Raw genomic sequence first — 21,944 nt, 5'->3', positions numbered from 1 at the left:
CATTTGGGGCTGGGTGTGATGGCTCATGCCAATAATTCCAGCACTTTGAGAGGCCAAGATGGGAGGATCACTTGAGGCCCAGAGTTAGAGACTAGTCCAGTCAATTTAGCAAGATCCCTATCTCTATTTAAAAAAAAAAATCATTTTAAATTGCAAGAGTGCCATGAAGGAACTAAAATGCACTATGTCACAGAAGGAGACTAAAGGATGAGAAGCTACGTTAGCCAGATCTGAACAGGAAGTGACATCTGAGCTAAGACCTAAATAATGAGAAGGAATGACTCATGCAAAATGTTAGAAGAGGTGCACTTAGAGGCAAAAGAAATAGCAAGTACAGTGGCCCTTAGATTTAAATAGCCCCACTCTATTCAGAAACTAAAAGAGAAGACCAAAGTGGCTGAGGCAAAGTGAAGGGAAAATTCCAATTACTATCCTCACTGCTAATAGGTTAGAGTGCCCTCTTCTTAACCCTCTCAACTATATTATGTGAGGTCTCATAAAGAGTGTAGCATGACTTTTCATTCCAGAATAAGAAAATGTGTAATGGCTTTCCATCTTTCATGCTATGGTCGGAGCTGTACCTGGTATTTCAAAGAAGCCATGACCAATGAAAAGATGCTTAACATCATTAGCCATCAGAGAAATGCAAAACCCAAACTACAGTGAGATGCCACTTCATGGCCACTAGGATGACTGCAATACAAAAGGCAGACAACAAAAAGCATTGGTGAAGATGTAGAGAAATTGGAATCCTCATACATTGCTGACAGGAATATAAAACGATGCCGTCACTTTGGAAAATAGTCTGGCAGTTCCTCACCTGGTTAAATATACAGTTTCTCAATAATCCAGCAATTCCACTCCTAGGTATATACACAAGAAAAAATATAAACATAGTTCCACGCAAACATTTGTACACAGAGGTACATAGCAGCATTATGCATAATAGCCAAAATGCAGAAAAACCCAAATGTCCATGAAGTGATGAAAGATAAATAAAATGTGTTATATCCATATAATGGAGTATTTGTCAATAAAAAAGATGAAGTGCTGATACATGCTACAACATTGATGAACATTGACAACATTACACTAAGTAAAAGAAGTTGTTCACAAAGGACCACGTATTGTGTGATTCCCAGGATATCAAATGTCCATGATATGAAACAGGTAACTCTACAGAAACAGAAAGTAGATTAGTGGTTGCCAGGGTCTAAGGAGGTGATGGCTAAGGGTGCAGGGCTTCCTTTTGAAGCAATAAAAATGTTCTAAAATTAACTGTGGAGACAGATGCACAACTCTGTGAATTACTGAGAACCACTAAACGTATACACTTCAAATGGATGAGCTGTATGGCATGTGAATTACATCATCATAAAGCTGTTAATAAAAACAAAGAAGTCACGGTGTCTTGTCTCTTAGAAGGAAGATATATCTGGGAAATGGTAGAATGATTAATTGCTCTATTTTCTTTAGTATTCCATTTGCCAAGAACTTTATAATTTTTTTGTTTTTATCACTACATAAATAAACTGAGAAAAGATGTATTTTTAATCCATTCCCTATTTTAATACATTTTTTAATACATTCCCTATTATGGCAATGAGGAATAAATAAAAGTCAGTCAATTTGCCTAAGGTCTTGTAACTGGGACTGGAACTAACCTTGCCTCCAAGACAAGTTCCCCTCTTCCCACCCTACTTTCCCCTCTTTTGTCTCACAATGACAGGGATGCATTATCTAGGGATCCAGTAACTAACTGATCTGTGATTACCACTCATGATCAGGCTTTATTTTCAGGAATGAACTGCACTTCCAATCAAGGTGATTTTCTTCCCCATTTTTTTCCTAGATGTAGCTAACATAGAGAAACCCAGAGTCTGAGGGATAAGAAATATGTAAATCAGTCCCTAAGTAACAGCATAACTTCACTTAAACCACCCTGGAGAGAAAGCCCCCTTGGAGATAAAGAGAGGAAAATGTGGCAGGGTAAATAAGCACTCCTCAAGAAAACCATACCTGAAGAACCACAGGTGGTTGGGCTTTGCCCGTAAACTGTTTGGCTTTTATTATGAGACCAGCTTTCCAGTTTTATTTCACTGACAGGGTATCTCCAGAAGCCAGTGCTGCTGGAGCAGGCTATGAGAAGTGAGGTTTGCAGGAAGAAAGGGGGGCAGAGATGAGGCAGATTTTACAGGTGGGGGAACAGCAGAGATGGTTAAAAGCAAATTCAAAAAGTTAAACTTGGAAACACTGTCCTCCATCTCTCCACAAAACTCTACTATTTATCAAATACTCATCAGAACTTTCAAAGGGGTGTGTGTGTGTGAGAGAGAGAGAGAGAGAGACACACACATGGTGCATGGATGCTGACATTTATATGAAGGTGAGCAGGCATAAGAATAGCAACAGGTGTCCATTAAAGATAAATAAACAAAAGGAAAAAAAGAGCAGCTTTAGGGAAGCAAGGTGGCCCGGTTAGCGGCAGATTACATAAATGCATATGATCTTCTTGAGGTGTAATTTTAAAGTTCAGAGAAAAATATTCATGGGCTATAGGGACATGGAAATGTATTGGCCTGATGTGCAACCTTACTTTTCTCCTCTCTTGTACTGCCCTTACTGGAGACTATGACCATCAACTCGGTGGCACTGCACCAATACCCCTTAATCACTGACAAATTTAAACTTAGTAATTCCCACCTCTTATTTTATCATAACAAGAAATTAGCATTTTTGCCTTACGTGAAAATGTTACAAGAAAACAAAAGCAAGAGATTTGATTTTTTTTTTTTTTTTTTTTTGAGACACAGTCTCACTCTGTTGCCCAGGCTCGAGTGCAATGGTGTGATCACTGCAACCTTGACTTCCCCAGGGTCAGATGATCTCCCACCTCAGCCTCACAAGTAGCTGGGACTACAGGTAGGTGTCACCATGCCCAGCTAATTTTTTGTATGTTTTGGAGAGACAGGGTTTCTTCATGTTGCCCAGGCTGTTCTAAAACTTCTGAGCTCAAGTGATCCACCTACTTGGGCCTCCTGGCTAATTGTTTAAATTTTCTGTAGAGAAGAGGTCTCCCTACATTGCCCAGTCTGGTCTCAAACTCCTGGGCTCAAGCAATCCTCCCACTTCAGCCTCCCAAAGTGCTGGGATTACAGACATGAGCTGCCATGCTAGCAAGCAATTTAATTTATTTACCTCTGAAGTCTGAAATGAATTCTTTCTGCGAACTAAAGTATACGTTTCCAGCTTAAAGGATGGACATGAAAGGAAATACTGGCTGGATACACAAGAGATGACTCAAATGAGCTCTAAGGAGGTCTTATACTTATTACTGTTATATCTAAAGGACTATTAACTACGAATAACTAAAAGTTTTCCATTTTAAAAAGAGAAGGAGGAAGAAAAGGAGGAAAGGGAAAAGAAGTAGTAGAATGGGGGAGGGAAGAGAGAGAAAGAAAAGGAGGAAGGGAGAGAGAGAAAGGAAGGAAAGAAAGGAGGCCAACATCAGGATCCCAGTTTCTGGAGATAATTCCATGTTTTTCAGGGAAAAGCTTTTCTCTTTACAGCTTCTGATCAACGTCAGAAGCAAGCTTCCTATTTATATATATGAAAGTAGATCTCCACTTGACAATGAGTCTTTTCACTCTTTCATCAGCCCATCTTATGCTATTGCAAGATTTGCTATTTTAATGCAGAACAATGACACCTCAAGTGTACAGGAGTTATCACCCCAAATGATGCTTTTTTAAAAAGTCAAGGTGACAATGTCAATGAAAAAGGGCCCAGGTCACAATGTGAATGAAAAAGGCTAGGACTGGGTAATCATACCAGGAACATTCTTCTCCACGGTGAAGGGCCACAAATCTACCTGCACCAGGCGTGGGAGTCGATGTGGAGGGCAAGGATCTGAAGGAGACACAGAGAGTCTATAGATATAGGAGAATGAGTAGAAAGGAGGCATTGAGGAATAAATGGCTAGGGAGAAAAGAAAGAAGGAAGAAGGGAGTAAAGAAGATGAAGCAAGAAAGATGTCTATATTCACAAAGGTTAAGTGTGACTAATGGTTTAATCTGAGAAACTAAGAAGTTGGGAGTAATTTCACACCAAGTTCATTCATTATTAAGTACATCAATTTCTTATGGACTTGTCTTCCCTTCTTTAATCAAAGTATAAAGGGAACTTTCTATCTCCTGGCAAAATCTTGACCCTAAAGGGCTCAGAGAACTTAGGAGAATTTAAGAAAAAGGTTTCATTTACAGGAAGAGGGGGAACACAGCAGGACATCCATAGATAAGAACAACCAAGTTCACCGCAATTAGACTTCTTCTACAAAGAATATTGTTCATGTAGCTAATATTAAATGACTTTAAAGATGAAGGATTTTGTTTTGCTTTTTAAAGACAGGGTCTCACCATGTTGCCCAGACTGCTCCTGGGCTCAAGGATCCCTCGCCTCAGCCTCCTGCATAGCTGGGACAACAGGAGCAGACCACCACACTGGGTTAATGTGAAGTATATTACATTTTAAATAGAGTGGAAAATTATATAGGCAATAAAAGGCAAGATAAAATGTTTCTTAAATGGTAAAAGTACATTCCAATGTAACATATTATTAAATTGGAATTTATAATGGTTTCAGAAACTTTTTTTTTTTTGAGACGGAGTCTCTCTCTGTCGCCCAAGCTGGAGTGCAGTGGTCGGATCTCAGCTCACTGCAAGCTCCGCCTCCCGGGTTCACGCCATTCTCTTGCCTCAGCCTCCCGAGTAGCCGGCCCAGAAACTTTTATTATTTATTCCTTATTGAAATAGATGAACCATATATTTACTTGGTGATTGTACTTATTTTTACCTTAATATATGGCCAATTTGACAGCCAAATCAATAGCATGAGGCTAGGTATTAGTGTAATTAGTATCCAATAATACAAAGAATAATAAGCAGAATGTTCTACCTACTGTCAGATAAAATAAACTTTTTACAGTTGCATCTTTGCCCATCTTTAAAGGGCAAAAGATTAAATCCAATTAAGAATTTGGGGTAATTCTGTGAAATTAAAAATATGTTTTAAGTTTTCTTCTATGAAAGAAGCTAAAAATAATGTGTAAATACAAGTCAAGAGAAGGAACAACTATAATTACAGTAACAAATATTAAAAGCAATAAATCTATATGAAATAAGTATGGAACCCATTTTGAGAAAGAAAATATAAAAATCAAGCAAGGTTGATATTCCTGCTACTGGTATAATCACAATTTCTTGAAATGTCCTAATTCAGGTATGGTTTTCATTTTAGAATGCACTTTAATGCCATGTAACAGCTCCTGAGTTCACAACTCTCCAAGATTGACAAGAAATAGTTCATTTTCTATACTGTGCTTTATTAAAATATAGAAAACCAAGATATCAGGAATGGAAGCATTTTGCACAAGGACAAAAGCCTAACAGAAAGAAGTTCAAATGGCCTCGGCTCGTCTCTATTATCAGAATTCTCTCGAGGGTGTCATAATTAGAGTTCAGCCAAAACTAAGCCTACTGAAAATGCCTTTCAGCATTTTGTACTTTTGTGAGCATGTGTATGAAAATATATGTGAACATCAGCTGAATGTTGGAGCTAGTTTGGCCAAGCTGCGAGCGGTGAGATTTTGTTTCAAAATATTTGCATCTCCTCTACGAAGTGAAATCTTCTAATATTACCTTGACAGCCCCTTAGCAGACTAGGTTTAATAGAATCTGAGAAATGCCAGCAGAGATCAGTTTCAGTTAATCCCTCAATTTGCTGCACTTAGAGGAAAGAAGGCATCTTCTCTTCTCTAAAACAGTATAATATGTTTTCATTCACTATTACTGCAACAGCTTTCACATCATCACAAACACACACAATCTCAAATGAACACTCACCACAAACACACACGGGAAAGCAGGTGAAGTGATAGGCAATGAGTTTACATTTGCCCGTTTGCTTCCAGTCTTCAACTAGTCAAACATTTCTGGCAAGTTTGCTGTACTTAGGAGGAGATTATCCAGCTTCCAAATAAAGTTGTCTTTCATCTTAACTGGACGGAGTTGGGGCTCAGGTCTGTGATAGGGTTTGCAGCTAGTCACAAATTAATATTATTTTCTGACATTTGAGTCCATTTTCCCATCCCAATGGGGCATGCCCCCCACATTATGGTAATTACTCAGAATTTCTCCATTTAAAATGCACATAAGACAGGTGGCTTCATCCTCTGATGATCTCACAGAAATTAATTAAGTTGGCTGGAGGAAAGCCACTGAAGACAGTCCTTCCTGTAAGTATGTTTAATCAGATCCCGCCGCCTCTGAGTGAAGAGCGGCAACCTCTTCAATATTCAAGGGGTCTCATCTCTCCTGCCAAGCCCTGCCAGCCCACGCAGGGCAGCAGATAAACTCACCTGCCATTCTTGGTCACAATCATCTCATTAGTGACTTCCTTGAATCTCTGCCAGAGAGGTGCATCCTCCAGGATGATCTGAAGTTGCTTCTCCGTAGGGTCGCCTTTTTCCCTCCCTGCCTGAAGCTCGCTCTCCACCACATTGAGCAGATGAGAAACAGTGCCATCGCTGGGCTTCCGAGTGCCCAGTTCACTCATGGCCATAGGCACTTCTCGAACTTTGCCGAGAGCCGTTACCTACCTTGCCTGCTTCTAGCTTCTTCCTTCCCTCACTTGCCTGCTTTTCAAATCCACTTGAACAGTGCTTGGGGAGTGGGGAGAAGACACCCTGGCTCTTGCCTAAGCTCCTAGGATGGCACCCTTTAAAAGTCTCCACATTATACCACCAACCTGTTAAGCTTTAGTTGGGGAGCGGGGTGGAGGGAGGGGAGAGGTAGGGAAGAAAAAGCCCTCTCTTAATTACTCATTGGATCAGGTGGGAGAGAGCCTGGCTTTCCCATTGGCTGCCGTGCACAGAGTAGACATTTAAGAAGAGTACTCCATCCAAATTATCAGGCTTTTATCTTGTTGTACCTGAAGAGGTCTAATCGGTGTATTGAGGACCATTTTCCCATTAATTAAAATTATTCCAGGCCCAGACTGCACTGTCAGGCAAATCATGTTTGTGCATAAATCATGACATGTGGCACCTATAAAGAAAAGGGTCCTGGGGAGAATCGACAAACTTGATGCCAACCCAGGCTATAAGCTACTCTCCAGCATCTTAGACGAAGGCTCTGGAGAGAAGCATATATGGAAGGTCCAAGGCACTGTGCCAACAAACATGACTACTGCACCAGAGAATAAAGGAAGACACTCTGTGTGCCACTGCTCAAGGGTCAGGGCTCGGGAGAAAAGAAAAGAGCTCAGGACCTCTTTCTCCCAGGGTGTCCCCTACTCATCATCTCTCTCCTGAATGTCCCAGACTTGCTCACACCCCACTCATCTCAAGGGCCGTGCTCACCTCCTACAAATGGAGCTCTGAATGCTGTCCTTCCTCCCTAGAGTCTAGAACCCCAGTTTTTTGTTTATCTCTAGCCTTTGCCAGAGGGAGAGAAAAAAAGCAGCTAGTATCATATTAATCTCTCTAAGGAACACTCTGCCCCTAGTCAGTGAAAATAAGCTTTTTACATTATTATGCAGAGCAATTTCTATCTTTGGTCCAGAAAGGCATTATTGTTTTCTCTTTTGATAATTCATCCTTATTTTGGCATTCCAGGATGAATCCCACATTCCCTGGGAAGAAACAGTAGTAGAAAGCTTTTCTTTTGCCCTCAACACACAGTACTAATGGCGAGTGAGTGGACAGTGGGTGGAAGGGACAAGAGCAGAGGAAGCTCTACCTCCTCTAGCCCCCAGCCTTGAGTAGAGCCTGGGGGTTGTGAGTTTTTCTCATGTCAACACAAAGTAAGAAAACAAGAACAAAAGGAAAACAAACCCAAAAAGGTAAGATAAAGTCAGGGTAAGGATGACAGAAAATGTATTCAGGGCCTCCTAGTGCTACATACCCATGAAGCATCCCATACAGCAAGGAACAAACAGAAGCGGCCTGCGCCTTTACAGAATTAACCATCTGATGGGGAAAATAAATGACATAAAGTAAACAACAACTAAGTAATTATCAGTAGTGATAAGTCTATGAAGACTACATAAAAGGGTGAAGTGGTCGAGAAAAATGCCCAGCAGGGTAGGGAACTCCAGTTAGGTGGAGTTGTGTAGAACAGCTTCTCTGAGGAGGAGACATTTCAGATGAGACCAAAAGCTCAGCAAGGATGAGTTGGCAAAGAGTTGGCAGAGTGCCAAGCTGAAGAATTGCATGTGAGAAGCATGGCTTGAGCCAGGTCGAAATCTCCAGGGAGGCCAGTGTGACCAGAATGTGGTGGTAAAGAGAGTAGAATGAGATGTTCTTTGAGAGAGGGCCAGGTCAGATCACAGGGCCTTAGAAGTCATGATGAAGAGTTTGGATTCTCTTCAACATGAGATAAGAAACAATTGGAGAGGATTAAGTAGGAAAACAGCATGATTTGCTTTGTGTTTGCAAAAAATCTAATTGATTTGTGGAGAATAGACTAGGAAAGGGCAAGAGCTGAAGTAAAGGACAAATTAGAGGCTATGATAGCAGTTCAGGCAAGAGCTGGTGACGGCTTAGCCTAGGGTAGTGGCAGTAGCCAAAAAATGAAGTGTATGGGTACTAGATACACCTTAGAAGTCGATATGACAGAACAACATGAGGGACTGGATGTGGGGGTGAGGGAGAGCAGAGAACCGTGTGTCTGATGGGAACAATTATTACATGGCAGGGCCATTTACTGAGATACGGAAGGTGAGGGAGGTGGAAGGGTAGGCAGAGGTACAATTTGGTTAGGAGACTCAAAAATTTCAATTTCATACAGTTAACATTGAAAATAATGTGGTAGGCTGAATAAGGACCCCCAGTAAATGAGGCCCATTTCCGAATCCTCAGAACCTGTGAGTGTATTACCTCACATGGGAAAAACAGACTTTTCAGATGTGATTCAGTTAAGGATCTTGAGATGGGGAGATTATCCTGGGTTATCTGGTGAGCCCAGTGCAATCACAAAAATAAGAGGGAGGCAGGAGGATCAAAGTCAGAGCAAGAAGATGTAAGGACAGGTGCAGAAGTCAGAGGGGAGAGAAGATGCTACACTCCTGGCTTTGAAGATGGAAGAAGGGGCCAGAAGACATGGAATGTAAGAAGTCTCTAGAAGCTGGAAAAGATAAGGAAATAGATTATCCTCTAGAGCCTCCAGAAGGAACATAGTCCTGCCAACACCTTGGTTTTAGCCCAGTGAAACTAATTTTGGGCTTCTGATTCCCCAAACTGTAAGATAATAGGTTTCCATTGTTTTAAGCCACAAAGTTTGTGGTAATTTAGTACAGCAGCAATAGGAAACTAATGCAAAGACTATTAGGTATATAAGTGGAGATTTTGAGAAGGTACTGCTTAGAACTGTGATACAGTTGTGGCTCTGAGCTTCCAAGCAGCCAATGCAAAGTGGGGGAATACAATCTGGCATACATTAAACTGTGTCCCTAAAATAAAAGCAAGCCTTGACCTGTGAGACATTTCCCCCATAAGTCTTTATAAGGAAAACACTGTGAGATACAGTGAACAATGTTTCCCCAGTCTACCAGCAAGATAAAAATCCTTCCTTCAAATAGTTTTACAATCTAGAAAGGACAGAAAGACATGCTTGAGGAATTCCAATACAGAAATGTGAAGTGTTCTGAAGCACCAGTAAGGGAGAAATGAAGAAAAAAACAGAACTAAGACTGGAATATGGCAAGGATGACCACTTACACTACTGTTATTCAATATAATACTAGAAGTTCTAGCTGCAGCAATCAGACAAGAGAAAGAAGTAAAAGACATCCAAATTGGGAATAAGGAGGTCAAATTATCCTTGTTTGCAGATGATATGATCTTATATTTGGAAAAAACTAAAGACTCTACCAAAAAACTATTAGAATTTATAAACAAATTCAATAAAGTTGCAGGATACAAAATCAACATACAAAAATCAATACAGCACTTCTATAAGCCAACAGTGAATAATCTGAAAAAGATATCAAAAAAGTAATCCCATTTACAATAGCTGCAAATAAAATAAAATATCTAGGAATAAACTTAACCAAAGAGGTGAAAGATCTCTACAACAAAAACTATAAAACATTGATGTAAGATATAGAAAAGTACATTAAAAAGTGGGAAGATAGTCCATGTTCATGGATTGGAAGAATCAATATTGTTAAAATGTCCATACTGCCCAAAGCAATCTACAGATTCAATGCAGCCCAATCAAAATATCAATGACATTCTTCACAGAAATAGAAAAAAATCCTAAAAATTTATATGGAACCATGAAAGATGCAGAATAGCCAAAGCCATCCTGAGCAGAAAGAAAAAAACTGAAGGAATCATATTACCGGACTTCAAATTATACTAAAATGACATAGTAACCAAAACAGCATGGCACTGGCACAAAATCAGACACATAGACCAATGGAACAGAATAGAGAACCCAGAAATAAATCCTACAGTTAATTCATTTTTGACAGAGGTGCCAAGAACATACATTGGAGAAAGGACAGTCTCTTCAATAGATGGTGCTGACACAAACTGGAAAACCTAAAAGAAATGAATGAATTCCTGAAAACATACAACCTCCCAAGATTGAACCAGGAAGAAATTGAAAGCCTGAATAGATCAATAACAAGTTTCAAAGTTGAATTAATAAAAAAATTTACCAACCAGAAAAAGCCCTGGGCCACATGGATTTACAGCTGATTTCTACCAGACATATAAAGAGCTGGTACCAATCCTACTGAAACTATTTCAAAAAATAGAGGAGGAGGAACTCCTCCCTAACTCATTCTATGAGGCCAGCATCATTCTGATACCAAAACTTGGCAGAAAAAAAGAATCTTCAGACCAATATCCCTGATGAACATACATGCAAAAATCCTTAACAAAATACTAGCAAACCAAATCCAATTCACCACAATCAAGAAAGCTTTATTTCTGGGATGCAAGGTTGGTTCAACATACATAAATCAATAAATGTGATTCATCAAATAAACAGAACTAAAAACAAAAACCACATGATCATCTCAATAGATGCAGAAAAGGCTCTTGATTAAATTCGACTTCCCTTCATGTTAAAAATCCTCAACAAACTAGGCATCAAAAAGGAACACATCTCAAAATAATAGCCATCTATGACAAACCCACAGCCAACATCATACTGTTGGGCAAAAGCTGAAAGCATTTCCCTTGAGAACCAGAACAAGACAAGGATGCCCACTCTCACCACTCCTATTCAACACAGTACTGGAAGTTCTAGCTGGAGTAATCAGGCGAAAGAAAAATAAAAGGTATCCAAATAGGAAGAGAGGAAGTCAAACGATCCTTCTTTGCAGACGATATGATTCTATACCTATAAAACCCCACAGTCTCTGCCCAAAGGCTCCTAGATATGATAAACAAATTCAGCAAAGTTTCAGGACACAAAATCGATGTACAAAAGTCATTAGTATTTCTATACACCAACAACATCCAAGTTGACAGCCAAATTATGAATGCAATACCATTCACGATAGCTGTAAAAAAAAAGACTAAAACACCTAGGAATATGGCTAACCAGGGATGTGAATGATCACAACAAGAATTACAAAACACTGCTAAAAAAAAAAAAAAAAATCAAAGATGATCCAAGCAAATGGAAAAGCAGTCTATGCTCACAAATAAGAAGAATCAATATTGTTAAAATGGCCATACTGCCCAAAGCAATTTACAGATTCAATGCTATTCCTATAAAACTACCCTCATTTTTCACAGATTTTGAAAATATAATTTTAAAATTCATCTGGGACCAAAAAGGAGCCCAAATAGCCAAAGCAATCCTAAGCAAAAAGAACTAAGCTTTAGGCATCACACCACTTAACTTCAAACTATACTACAAGACTATAACAGTAACTACAACAGCATGGTATTGGTACAAAAGTCAACACAGAGATCACTGGTACAGGTTAGAGAACCCAAAAAAAGAAACCATATGCCTACAACTATCTGATCTTCAACACAGCTGGCAACAGTAAGCAATGAAGAAAGGACTCCCTCTTCAATAAATGGTACTGAGATAACTGGCTGCTTATCTCAATCTCAATATGCAGAAGATTGAAACTGGACCACTATTTATCACCAAATATAAAATTCAACTCAAGTTGGATTAAAGACTTAAAAGTAAAACCTAAAACTATAAAAACCCTAGAATAAAACCTAGGAAATATCATTCTGGACATTGGCCCTGTCAAAGACGTCATGATGAAGATTTCAAAAGCAATTGCAACAAAAACAAAACTTGGCCAGGTGCAGTGGCTCACACCTGTAATCCCACAACTTTAAGAGGCCAAGGCAGGTGGATCATTTGAGCCCAGGAATTCGAGACCAGCCTGGCCAACATGGTAAAACCCTATTTCTACAAAGAACACAAAAATCAGCTGGGCATGGTGGTACATGTCTGTAGTCCCAGCTGCTCAGGAGGCTCAGGTGAGAGGACTGCTTGAGCCTGGGAGGTGGAGGTTGTAGTGAATCAAGGTCATGACACTGCACTCTAGCGTGGGTGACATAGCATGACCCTGCCTCAAAAAAAGAATAACAACAACAACAAAAAAAGATTAAAAGTGGGACCTAATTAAACTTAAGAGCTTCTGCACAGCAAAGAAACTATCAATAGAGTAAACAGGCAACCTACAGAATGGGAGAAAATAATTTGCAAACTATGCTTCTGACAAAGGTCTAATATCCAGCATCTATAAAGAACTTAAATAAATCAACAAGCAAAAAAAAAAAGTTATTAAAAAATGGGCAAAGGACATGAACAAACACTTCTCAAAAGAAGACATACAAGCAGCCAACAAGCATATGAAAAAATGCTCAATATCACTAATCATTAGAGAAATGCAAATCAAAACCACAATTAGACACACTCTCACACCAGTCTGAATGGCTATTACTAAAAAGTCAAAAAGTAACAGATGCTAGTGAGTTTGTAGACCAAAGAGAATGCTTATACACTGCTGGTGGGAATTTTGTAAATTAGTGTAGCCACTGTGGAAAGCAGTCTAGAGATTTCTCAAAGAACTTAAAATAGAACTACCATTAGACCCAGCAATTTCATTACTGTGTGTATACCAAAAGAAATATAAACCATTCTCCATAAAGACACACGCACATGAATGTTCATCATAGCACTATTCACAATAGCAAAGACATGGAATCAACCTGAATTCCCACCAGTGGTGGACTGGATAAAGAAAATGTGGTACATATACACCTTGGAATACTATACAGCCATAAGAAACAATGAGATCATGTCTTTTGCAGCAACAGAGATGGTCATTATCCTAAGTCAATTAACACAGAACAGAAAATCAGATTCTGCATGTTCTCACTTATAAGAGGGAGCTAAACACTGAGTACACACAGATGCAAAGAAGAGATCAATATACACTGGGGCCTACTTGAGGTTTGAGGGTGGGAAGAGGGTGAGGGTTGACAAACTACTATCAGGTATTATGCTAATTATCTAGGTGACAAAATTAGCTGTACACCAAACCCTGAAACATGCAATTTACCCACATAACAAACCTGCACATGTACCCCTTAAGCCTAAAAGTTGGAAGGAAAAAAATTTAAAAATAAAATAAAAATTTGGGATCAACAGAAAAGAATGTTACGATAAATAAAGCTGAGAAAACTGAATATCCTTATGCAGAAGAATGAAACTAAACCCCTATCTCTCACCATATACAAAAATCAAATCAAAAGGGATTACAGACTTAAATCTAAGACCTCAAACTATGAAACTATTAATACTAACAGAAAACATGGGGGAAACTCTCCAGGACATTGAGTTAGAAAAGGAAGGAAGGACTCAGCCATATGTGATGGCTCACGCCTGTACTCCTAGCACTTTGGGAGGCCAAGGTGGGTGGATCACTTGAGGTCAGGAGTCAAAACCAGCCTGGCCAACATGTTAAAACCCCGTCTCTACTAAAAATACAAAAAAAATTTAGCCTGGCATCATGGCAGTCACCTGTAATCCCAGCTACTTGGGAGGTTGAGGGAGGAGAATAGCTTGAACCCAGGAGTCAGAGGTTGCAGTGAGTCAAGATCATGCCACTGCAACTCCATTCTGGGTGGCAGAGCGAGACTCCATCTCACAAAAAAAAAAAAAAAAAAAAAAAAAAAAAAAAAAAAAGGAAAGCAAAGATTTCTTGAGTAATACCACAAAACCACAGACAACCAAAGCAAAAATAGACAAATGAGATCACATCAAGTTATTAATAAAAACCTTCTGCAAAGCAAAGGAAATAATCCACAAAGTGAAGTGACAACCCACAGAATAGGAGAAAATATCTGCAAACCAGAATTATTAAGGGATGAATAGCCAGAATATATCAGGAGCTCAAAAAACTCAATTGGAAAAAAAACTAATTATCTGATTTTAAAATAGGCAAACGATCTGAATAGACATTTCTCAAAAGAAGACATACAAATGGCAAATGAAAAGTGTTAAGCACACCACTGATGATCAGAGAAATGAAAATGAAAACTACAATGAGATATCATCTCACCGCAGTTAAAATGGCTTTTATCCAAAATACAGGCAATAGCAAATGCTGATGAGGATGCGGAAAAAAGGGAACCTGTACACACTGTTGGTGTGAATATAAATTAGTGCAACCACTGTGGAGAACAGTATGGAGGTTCCTCAAAAAACTAAAAATAGAATTACCATATGATCCAGCAATCCCACTTCTAGGTATGTACCCCCGAAGAAAAGAAATCAGTTTTTTTAAGACATACCTGCACTCCCATGTTTACTGCAGCACTCTTTACAATAGGCAAGATTTGGAAGCAACCTAAGTGTCCATTAACCGACAAATGGATAAAGAAAATCTGGTACATACACACAATGGAGTACTATTCAGCCACAAAAAAAAAAAAAATAAAATCCTGTCATCTGCAACAACATGAATGGAACTGGAGGTCATTATGTTAAGTGAACTAAGCCAGGCACAGAAAGAGAAATTTTGCATGTTCTCACTAACGTATGAGAGCTAAAAATTAAAACAAGTGAACTTAGAGAGTAGAATGCTGGTTACCAAAGGCTGGGAAGCGTAGTGGGAGAGTAGTAGGAAGTAGAGATGGTTAACAGTTACAAAAATATAATTAGACAGAATGAATAAAATCTAGTTGTATTGTTGACTACAGTCAATAATAATTTATTGTAGATTTTTGAATAACTAAAGGAGTATAATTGAAATATTTATAACCACAGAGAAATGACAAATGCTTGATTGAGGTGATGGATATCCCATTTACCCTGCTTTGATTTTTATGTGTTATATGAGCATATCAAAATATCTCATGTGCCACATAAATATATATACCTACTAGGTACCCATAACATTAATTTTTTTTTTTTTTTTTTTTTTTTTGAGACAGAGTCTTATTCTGTCACCCAGGCTGCAGTGCAGTGGCATGATCTTGGCTCATAGCACCCTCCACTTCCCAGGTTCAAGCGATTCTCCTGCCTCAGCCTCTCAAGTAGCTGGGATTACAGGTGCTCATCACAATGCCTGGCTAATTTTTGTATTTTTCATGGAAATAGGGTTTCACCATGTTGGCCAGGCTGGTCTCCAAATCCTCTCCTCAAGTGATCCACCTGCCTCAGCCTCCCAAAGTGCTAGGATTACAGGCGTAAGCCACTGTACCCAGCCAAAAAATAAAATATTTTTAAACAAGTTTTTAAAGTGAAGAAAATGACTGCCTTTTAGCCCTATGAGTAAATAAAACACTAACAAGATTTTATAATCTAATTTTTTAAATTTAACAATATACAAAGAATATTTTCCCATGTCACCAAATAATTTTCTACACTATTTTGACATTTGCAAATTATCCCATCTTATAAATGAGCCATTTTTTAAATCAATCTAATATTCATATGTATTTACTATTTTTCTTTTTTTTCATAGGTTTAAACAATTAAAATTCCATATAACAAATATTTAGGAACATCCATGATTGTTTTCTTACACTGGATTTTTAGAAGTAGTGTTGACAATAATAAAACACGCTAATCATATTCACATCTCATTTATAACAATCTTATAAGGTAAGTGGTATAATTATACACATTTTGTAGGTGAGAAACTTGAAGGTCACAGTGGTTAAGTAACTTGACCACAAGTATATAGACAATGACTACTAAGGCAAGTATTTAAGACCAGGGAGTCCAAACAGACTTCATTTTAACCCTTCTATTTCCAGGAATTCATTCATTCACTGACAAAATGAGAAAATCAGGAGATTCTAATTGTCTCCATAATATAGATGAAAAAAAAAAAACAGGTAAGAAAGGAAAAAAGGATTTGTCCAATATTCAATGAACCAGGAGAAGAGTTAGAAAAGGAATGACTCAGCCATGCACAGTGGCTCACGCCTGTAATCCTAGCACTTTAGGAGGCCAAGGTGGGTGGATTACTTGAGGTCAGGAGTTCAAAACCAGCCTGGCCAACATGGTAAAACCCCGTCTCTATTAAAAATACAAAAAAAAAAAATTAGCCTGGCGTCGTGGCAGGCACCTGTAATCCCAGCTACTTGGGAGGTTGAGGGAGGAGAATAGCTTGAATTCAGGAGGCAGAGGTTGCAGTGAGCCAAGATCATGCCACTGCACTCCATTCTGGGTGTCAGAGCAAGACTCCATCTCAAAAAAAACAAAAAAGGAATGACTCCCATCCCCAATTAATCTCCATCTGAGCACAGAGTACCAAGGTGTACAAATCATGTCACTTTTAGGGAATTAGCAAGAAAGTCTTTCTCACAAGTGGTCTCAATTCCCTTGTCAGGCTGGGTTAACAGAAAACTAGCAGGTGGAGCTCCTCCACCCCACTCTACTTCCTTTAACCTTAAAAATTCTTTTCTACCTGTTATATATCGGGCTGCCATGAAGGTTTTGTTATAAAGAAAAAATAAGTGAGAAAGTGTTTTCATATTTTTTAAATTAGATATAAAATTTTAAAAAATGTTTCCAAATCTCTGGACTAAATAATGTCTAAGGTATTTCCCAACTCTAACAATCTGGCATTCTCTCTGATATGTATTGATGGTATAAGGAAAATGGCTGTGCTTCAGTCAGGAGTAGGCTGAGGAAGACATCCAGCACAGCATAACACAGTGGGTTTGGAGTGCAGGCACACAATCCTGTGCATTATATAATCACATGTATGTAGCCATTTGATGTAACTAGTTTGTGTGAGATCATACCTGGCTTTGAGCCATGATTATCTGTGAGTAGTATAACTACACTGCTGACTCTGTAGGAGAGGAGAGAATAAAGCCATGTCCCAATTGCCTACGGTTCCTTGAGTATTCTTTCAGATACCTGTCACCAGTCCACCAACTCCCCTTGGACCTCAGCTAAGGTTGGAACCTGACAATTGGCCTAGTCAGCAGGATCCCAAGGTGAGTGAGCCCTTGGCCCCGATGATCCCAGGTGGGCCATGTGGCCCCAGCATGGGTTATGGCACCAGGTGGCAGCTGTGCTGCTAGGATGGGCCCCAGTGGAACGGTGGTGGACAGGTCCCTCCTGAGCATGGAGAAGGGGCTGAAGCACCTGGAAGGACAGAGCACCCAGAAGGAGCGTGCTGTAGCCAGCAGAGTTGGATGGGCGTTTTTGACTGTGCTATGGGAAGTGCACGCTCAGTCCCTGCGGGATGCAGCACAGGTAAGGGACCTCCACGCACAAGCAGAATGCCAGGAGGCCCGGATACACAGCTTGGAATGAGAATTAGGAGCTGCCATTAGTGTGGGCCTGGGCCCACCATCCCAACCAGAGACCCTTACTCGTTCTGATACCTAGGAGGAAGAACCCCTGTTTCGGGCTCACCTAGTTGTCTATCAGAAAATAGAACATGAACAGCTGTTGGAGTCCCAGGGACGGGCACAGGGACCCCCTACCATGACGGAGCACACATCATGCAGTGCCTATCCCCCAAATGAGTTGCAGGAATTAGGTAAACAGCTTTGGCAGTGCTTGGGGGAACCCCTACCCTCCTGGACGCTCCACCTTTGGGATGAGGTAGCCAACAGTATCGTCTGCTCCACCTCTGAAATGGAAAAGTAGACCTCCATTATGACCCATCTCTCCCTCTGTCGGTGATTGCAGGTGAGCAGGCAGTTAGCACAGGGCAAGGCGACCACACTCTAATTAAATAGCTGATGGTAGCCCTACGAATGGTATGGAACAATGCCAGAGAAACATCAGAAACTATGAATAAATAGCAGTTGTATACAGATTTGGTGCAAGCAATTCAGGAGATGGGTATGCGGCAGGCTACATTCAATCTGAATACCCGAGGGCCAGATGATGAACACATTACCTCCCACAAGAGGGACCCTGTGTTAGGCTCTGCACACCCAAGTGCCTTCGGCTCCCAGGCCATTGTCCTCACTCCGTATGCGGGGCACCACACACACGAGGTGACTACCACCATGGTGGTCCATAGGGAAGTAGAGGGGGAGTCTGTGCCACAAAAAAGGAGAAGGTACCGATTCCACAGAGGGCCACCTCATGGGACAAAATGGGACCCCAATGGGTGACCCACATGCAGTTGTGAATTGATTTGATTTGGCTGGGGTTGACCGAGAGAAAATTGATAGGCAACCCAATGAAGTGCTGTTAACTTTGTGGAGGCAATTGTCCCCAGAGCAGCAATTCCAGAGAATGCCCAAGAGGGAGAAGAATGATGCTGCTGGACCCAGTCCCACCCAAGGCTCCAGCTCAGGACTACTTGCAGACTGGCGGAGGTATAGAGCCTTTTGTGTTTGATTAGGAAACTGGCCGAGGTGCCCGGCTTGGGGCGACACCAGACAACCAAAGGCCACATGTGAAACAGGCAATCCACTGGTCCCCCACCAATGTACGGTGGGTGATGGCGCTGGTAGACACCAGTGCAGACTGTAGCCTCGTCTATGGGAACCTGAATAAATTTCTAGGCAAGGTTGCATATACAAATGGCTATGGAGGCCGGTCAGTGAAAGTGAAACCTGTATCTTTGCACCTTGGCATCGGCCACTTAGCTCCCCACTTATAATTGCATATGTCTCTCCCACACCTGAATACATTCTGGGGTTGGATATTTTACATGGCTTGGCTTTACAAACCACAGTCAGAGAATTCAGACTCTGAGTACATGTGGTTAAGCTGGTACTGTGCGGACATACGCATCACCAGCCCCAGGTCCTGCCATAACCCTGACAAGTTACTTCCACCTGTCAATACCGCTTTCCAGGTGAGCATATGGAGATAACAGAGACCATTAAGAAGTTAGAGGAGGTGCAGATAGTGTATGACACCCACAGCCCCTACAGTGCACTGGTATGACCAGTCAGAAAGCCTGATGGAACCTGGCCAATGATGGTGGATTATTGAGAACTAAATAAAGTAACATTCCCTTTACATCCGGCTGTACTGTCTATCACTGATTTGATGGGCCACTTAACGACGGAATTGGGACAGTACCACTATGTGGTAGACTTGCCAATGCATTCTTCTCAATTGACATTGCTCCAGAGAGCCAGGAACAGTTTGCTTTCACCTGGGAAGGGCAACGAGAGACTTTCACAGTGTTGAGGCAGGACTACGTGCCTAGCCCCAGCATACGTCATTGTCTCATGGCCACAGATTTAACCACCTAGAAATGTCCAAAGGAGGTCCACCTATTCCATGATATTGATGATATTATGTTAACCTCTGATTCTCTTGCAGATTTAGAAGCAGCGGCACCCCTCTTGCAATAACATTCAGCAGCATGCAGTTGGGCCATTAACGAATCCAAGGTCCAAGGGCCTGGATTCCAAGGTCCAAGGGTCTACCAAATTATTGGGAGTTATCTGGTGAGGTAAGAAGAAGGACATCACAGAGGCCACTGATAAAACTCAGGCATATCCCCGCCCCGCAGTGATGAAGCAGCTACAGACTTTTGTGGGCCTCTTAGGATATTGGCGGGTATTCCTGCCCCATTGAGCTCAGATGATAAAACCATTGTATCAGTTGACAAAAAAAAGGGAGCTACTTGGTATTGGGACAATGATGCTGAAATGGTTTTTCTGGCAGCCAAGTGGGCCATACAGCAAGCACAGGCCCTACGAGTAATTAACCCAGGGTGCTCATTTGAACTCAATGTGCATGTGACCGCAGATGGTTTTGGCTGGGGCCTATGGCAGCACGTGGAGCACTTTAGAACACCGGTAGGCTTTTGGTCCCAACTTTGGAAGGGGGCTGATCTCTGGTATCTCTCAATAGAGAAGCAATTAGCAGCTGCATATGCTGCCCTTCAGGCTTGCGAGAGTATGATGGGACAGGCTACAGTCGTCCGTGGCTGACTTACCCAATAGCAGGGTGGGTACATTCTTGGGTAACCACCCCCCAGACTGGGACAGCACAGACATCCACCTTAGCAAAGTGGGGCGCCTACCTAGAACGGCAGAGCACACCGAGTACAATCCCCTTAGCAGCAGAATTACAAGAACTCTTGGGACCTGCAGTTCTGATGTAAGATACGGCTATGGGTCAGCCTGAGGCACTCTTAAACCCTAAGCCATCACTGTTTAAAGAAGGGCAGCCCCCCCATTCCTGATGGGCATGGTATATGGTTGGGTCCAGCCAGGGTGCTACTGCTGCCTGGACCACTGTCGTGGTCCAGCCTAGTACTGAAACCACATGGTTTGATACTGGGTGCAGACAAAGTAGTCAATGGACTGAACTAAGGGCAGTGTGGATGGTGATCACCAAGGAGGAGACCCCTGTGGTAATCTGTACTGATAGCTGGGCAGCATATCAAGGCCTGACCTTGTGGTTAACTACCTAGAAGTTACAGAATTGGCTAGTTGGCCACCTGCCCATTTGGGGCCAGGCCATGCGGCAAAACCTATGGGAAATGGGCCACCAGAAGGATGTAACTATTTATCATGTGTCAGGACGTGTGCTTTTTGCTGTGCCCAGCAATGATGAGGCAGATACCTTGGCCAAGATCCAGTGGTTGGAGTCAGCACTTACACAAGATATAGCCTTATAGCTGCACTGAAAATTGGGCCATGCGACGGGTAAACTAATGCAACAGGTCAGTAAGCACTGGGGTCTATCCTTGCCCACATAGGATATCTGAGAGGCCTGCCAGAAGTGCCCCGCATGTGCACGGATATCCACCAGACAGAGGCAGCTGCCCAGGGTTACACAAGTTGACGGTAGGGTGGATGCCCTTGGCTAGATGGCAAATAGACTACATTGGGCCACTTCCAAGGTCACAGGGGCATACACATGTTCTGACAGCTGTAGACATGGCCACCAGTCTGTTATTTGCCTACCCTTGCAGGACGGCTGACCAACACCACACCATTCAGGCCCTGCAACACTTCGGTGCCCTATATGGTTGTCTCCTGATCACTGAAAGCGATAGGGGAACACATTTTACTGGACAGCAGGTACAACAGTGGGCACAACAGATGAACATAAAGTGGAGGTCCCATGTTCCACAAGCTGCTGGTATGACTGAATGATATAATGGACTCCTGAAAAATGGGTTACGCTTGCATGTTACTCCCCCATCTTTGCGGGGCTGGAGTTCGTGGTTGGACCTGGTGCTCCAAACCTTGAATGAACGGCCACGGAAAGGTGGCCTGGCCCTGGTGGAGGCACTGCTACACCAGGCCACTGCCCCCATCCAGTTACAGATACACACCAGGGATGACCTCCTCTGACTAGGTATGGGGACGAACAGTAACCTGTTGTTGCCTGCCCCAGCGCCCCTAAAGTCAGGGGAACAAAGAATCTGGCTTTGGCCATGGACCCTCCAAGCCCCACATTGCCAATGGTTAGCTATTGTAGCCCCTGGGAGGA

General features: G+C 41.5%; 1 protein-coding gene across 9 annotated transcripts in view; it reads right to left on the bottom strand.

Moving 5' to 3' along the window:
- Positions 1 to 21,944, bottom strand: part of SFT2D2 (SFT2 domain containing 2) — an 89,736-nt gene that overhangs the window by 25,924 nt on the left and 41,868 nt on the right. Inside the window, exon 1 of one of the 9 annotated variants that reach the window (XM_033198621.1) lies at positions 6,416 to 7,874. The exons of the other annotated variants lie outside the window; for them this stretch is intronic. Coding sequence (XP_033054512.1) covers positions 6,416 to 6,618 — 203 coding nt within the window. The 5' untranslated portion in view covers positions 6,619 to 7,874. Of the gene's footprint in view, positions 1 to 6,415; positions 7,875 to 21,944 lie in introns of those variants that run through there. 9 annotated transcript variants of the gene reach the window in all.

The sequence above is a fragment of the Trachypithecus francoisi genome, unplaced genomic scaffold, assembly GCF_009764315.1.
Source record: "Trachypithecus francoisi isolate TF-2019V2 unplaced genomic scaffold, Tfra_2.0 Lachesis_group5, whole genome shotgun sequence".
NCBI classification, from domain to species: domain Eukaryota; kingdom Metazoa; phylum Chordata; class Mammalia; order Primates; family Cercopithecidae; genus Trachypithecus; species Trachypithecus francoisi.
The sequence above is the reverse complement of the archived record's forward strand: the minus strand, read 5'-3'. Positions and strand labels throughout refer to the sequence as shown.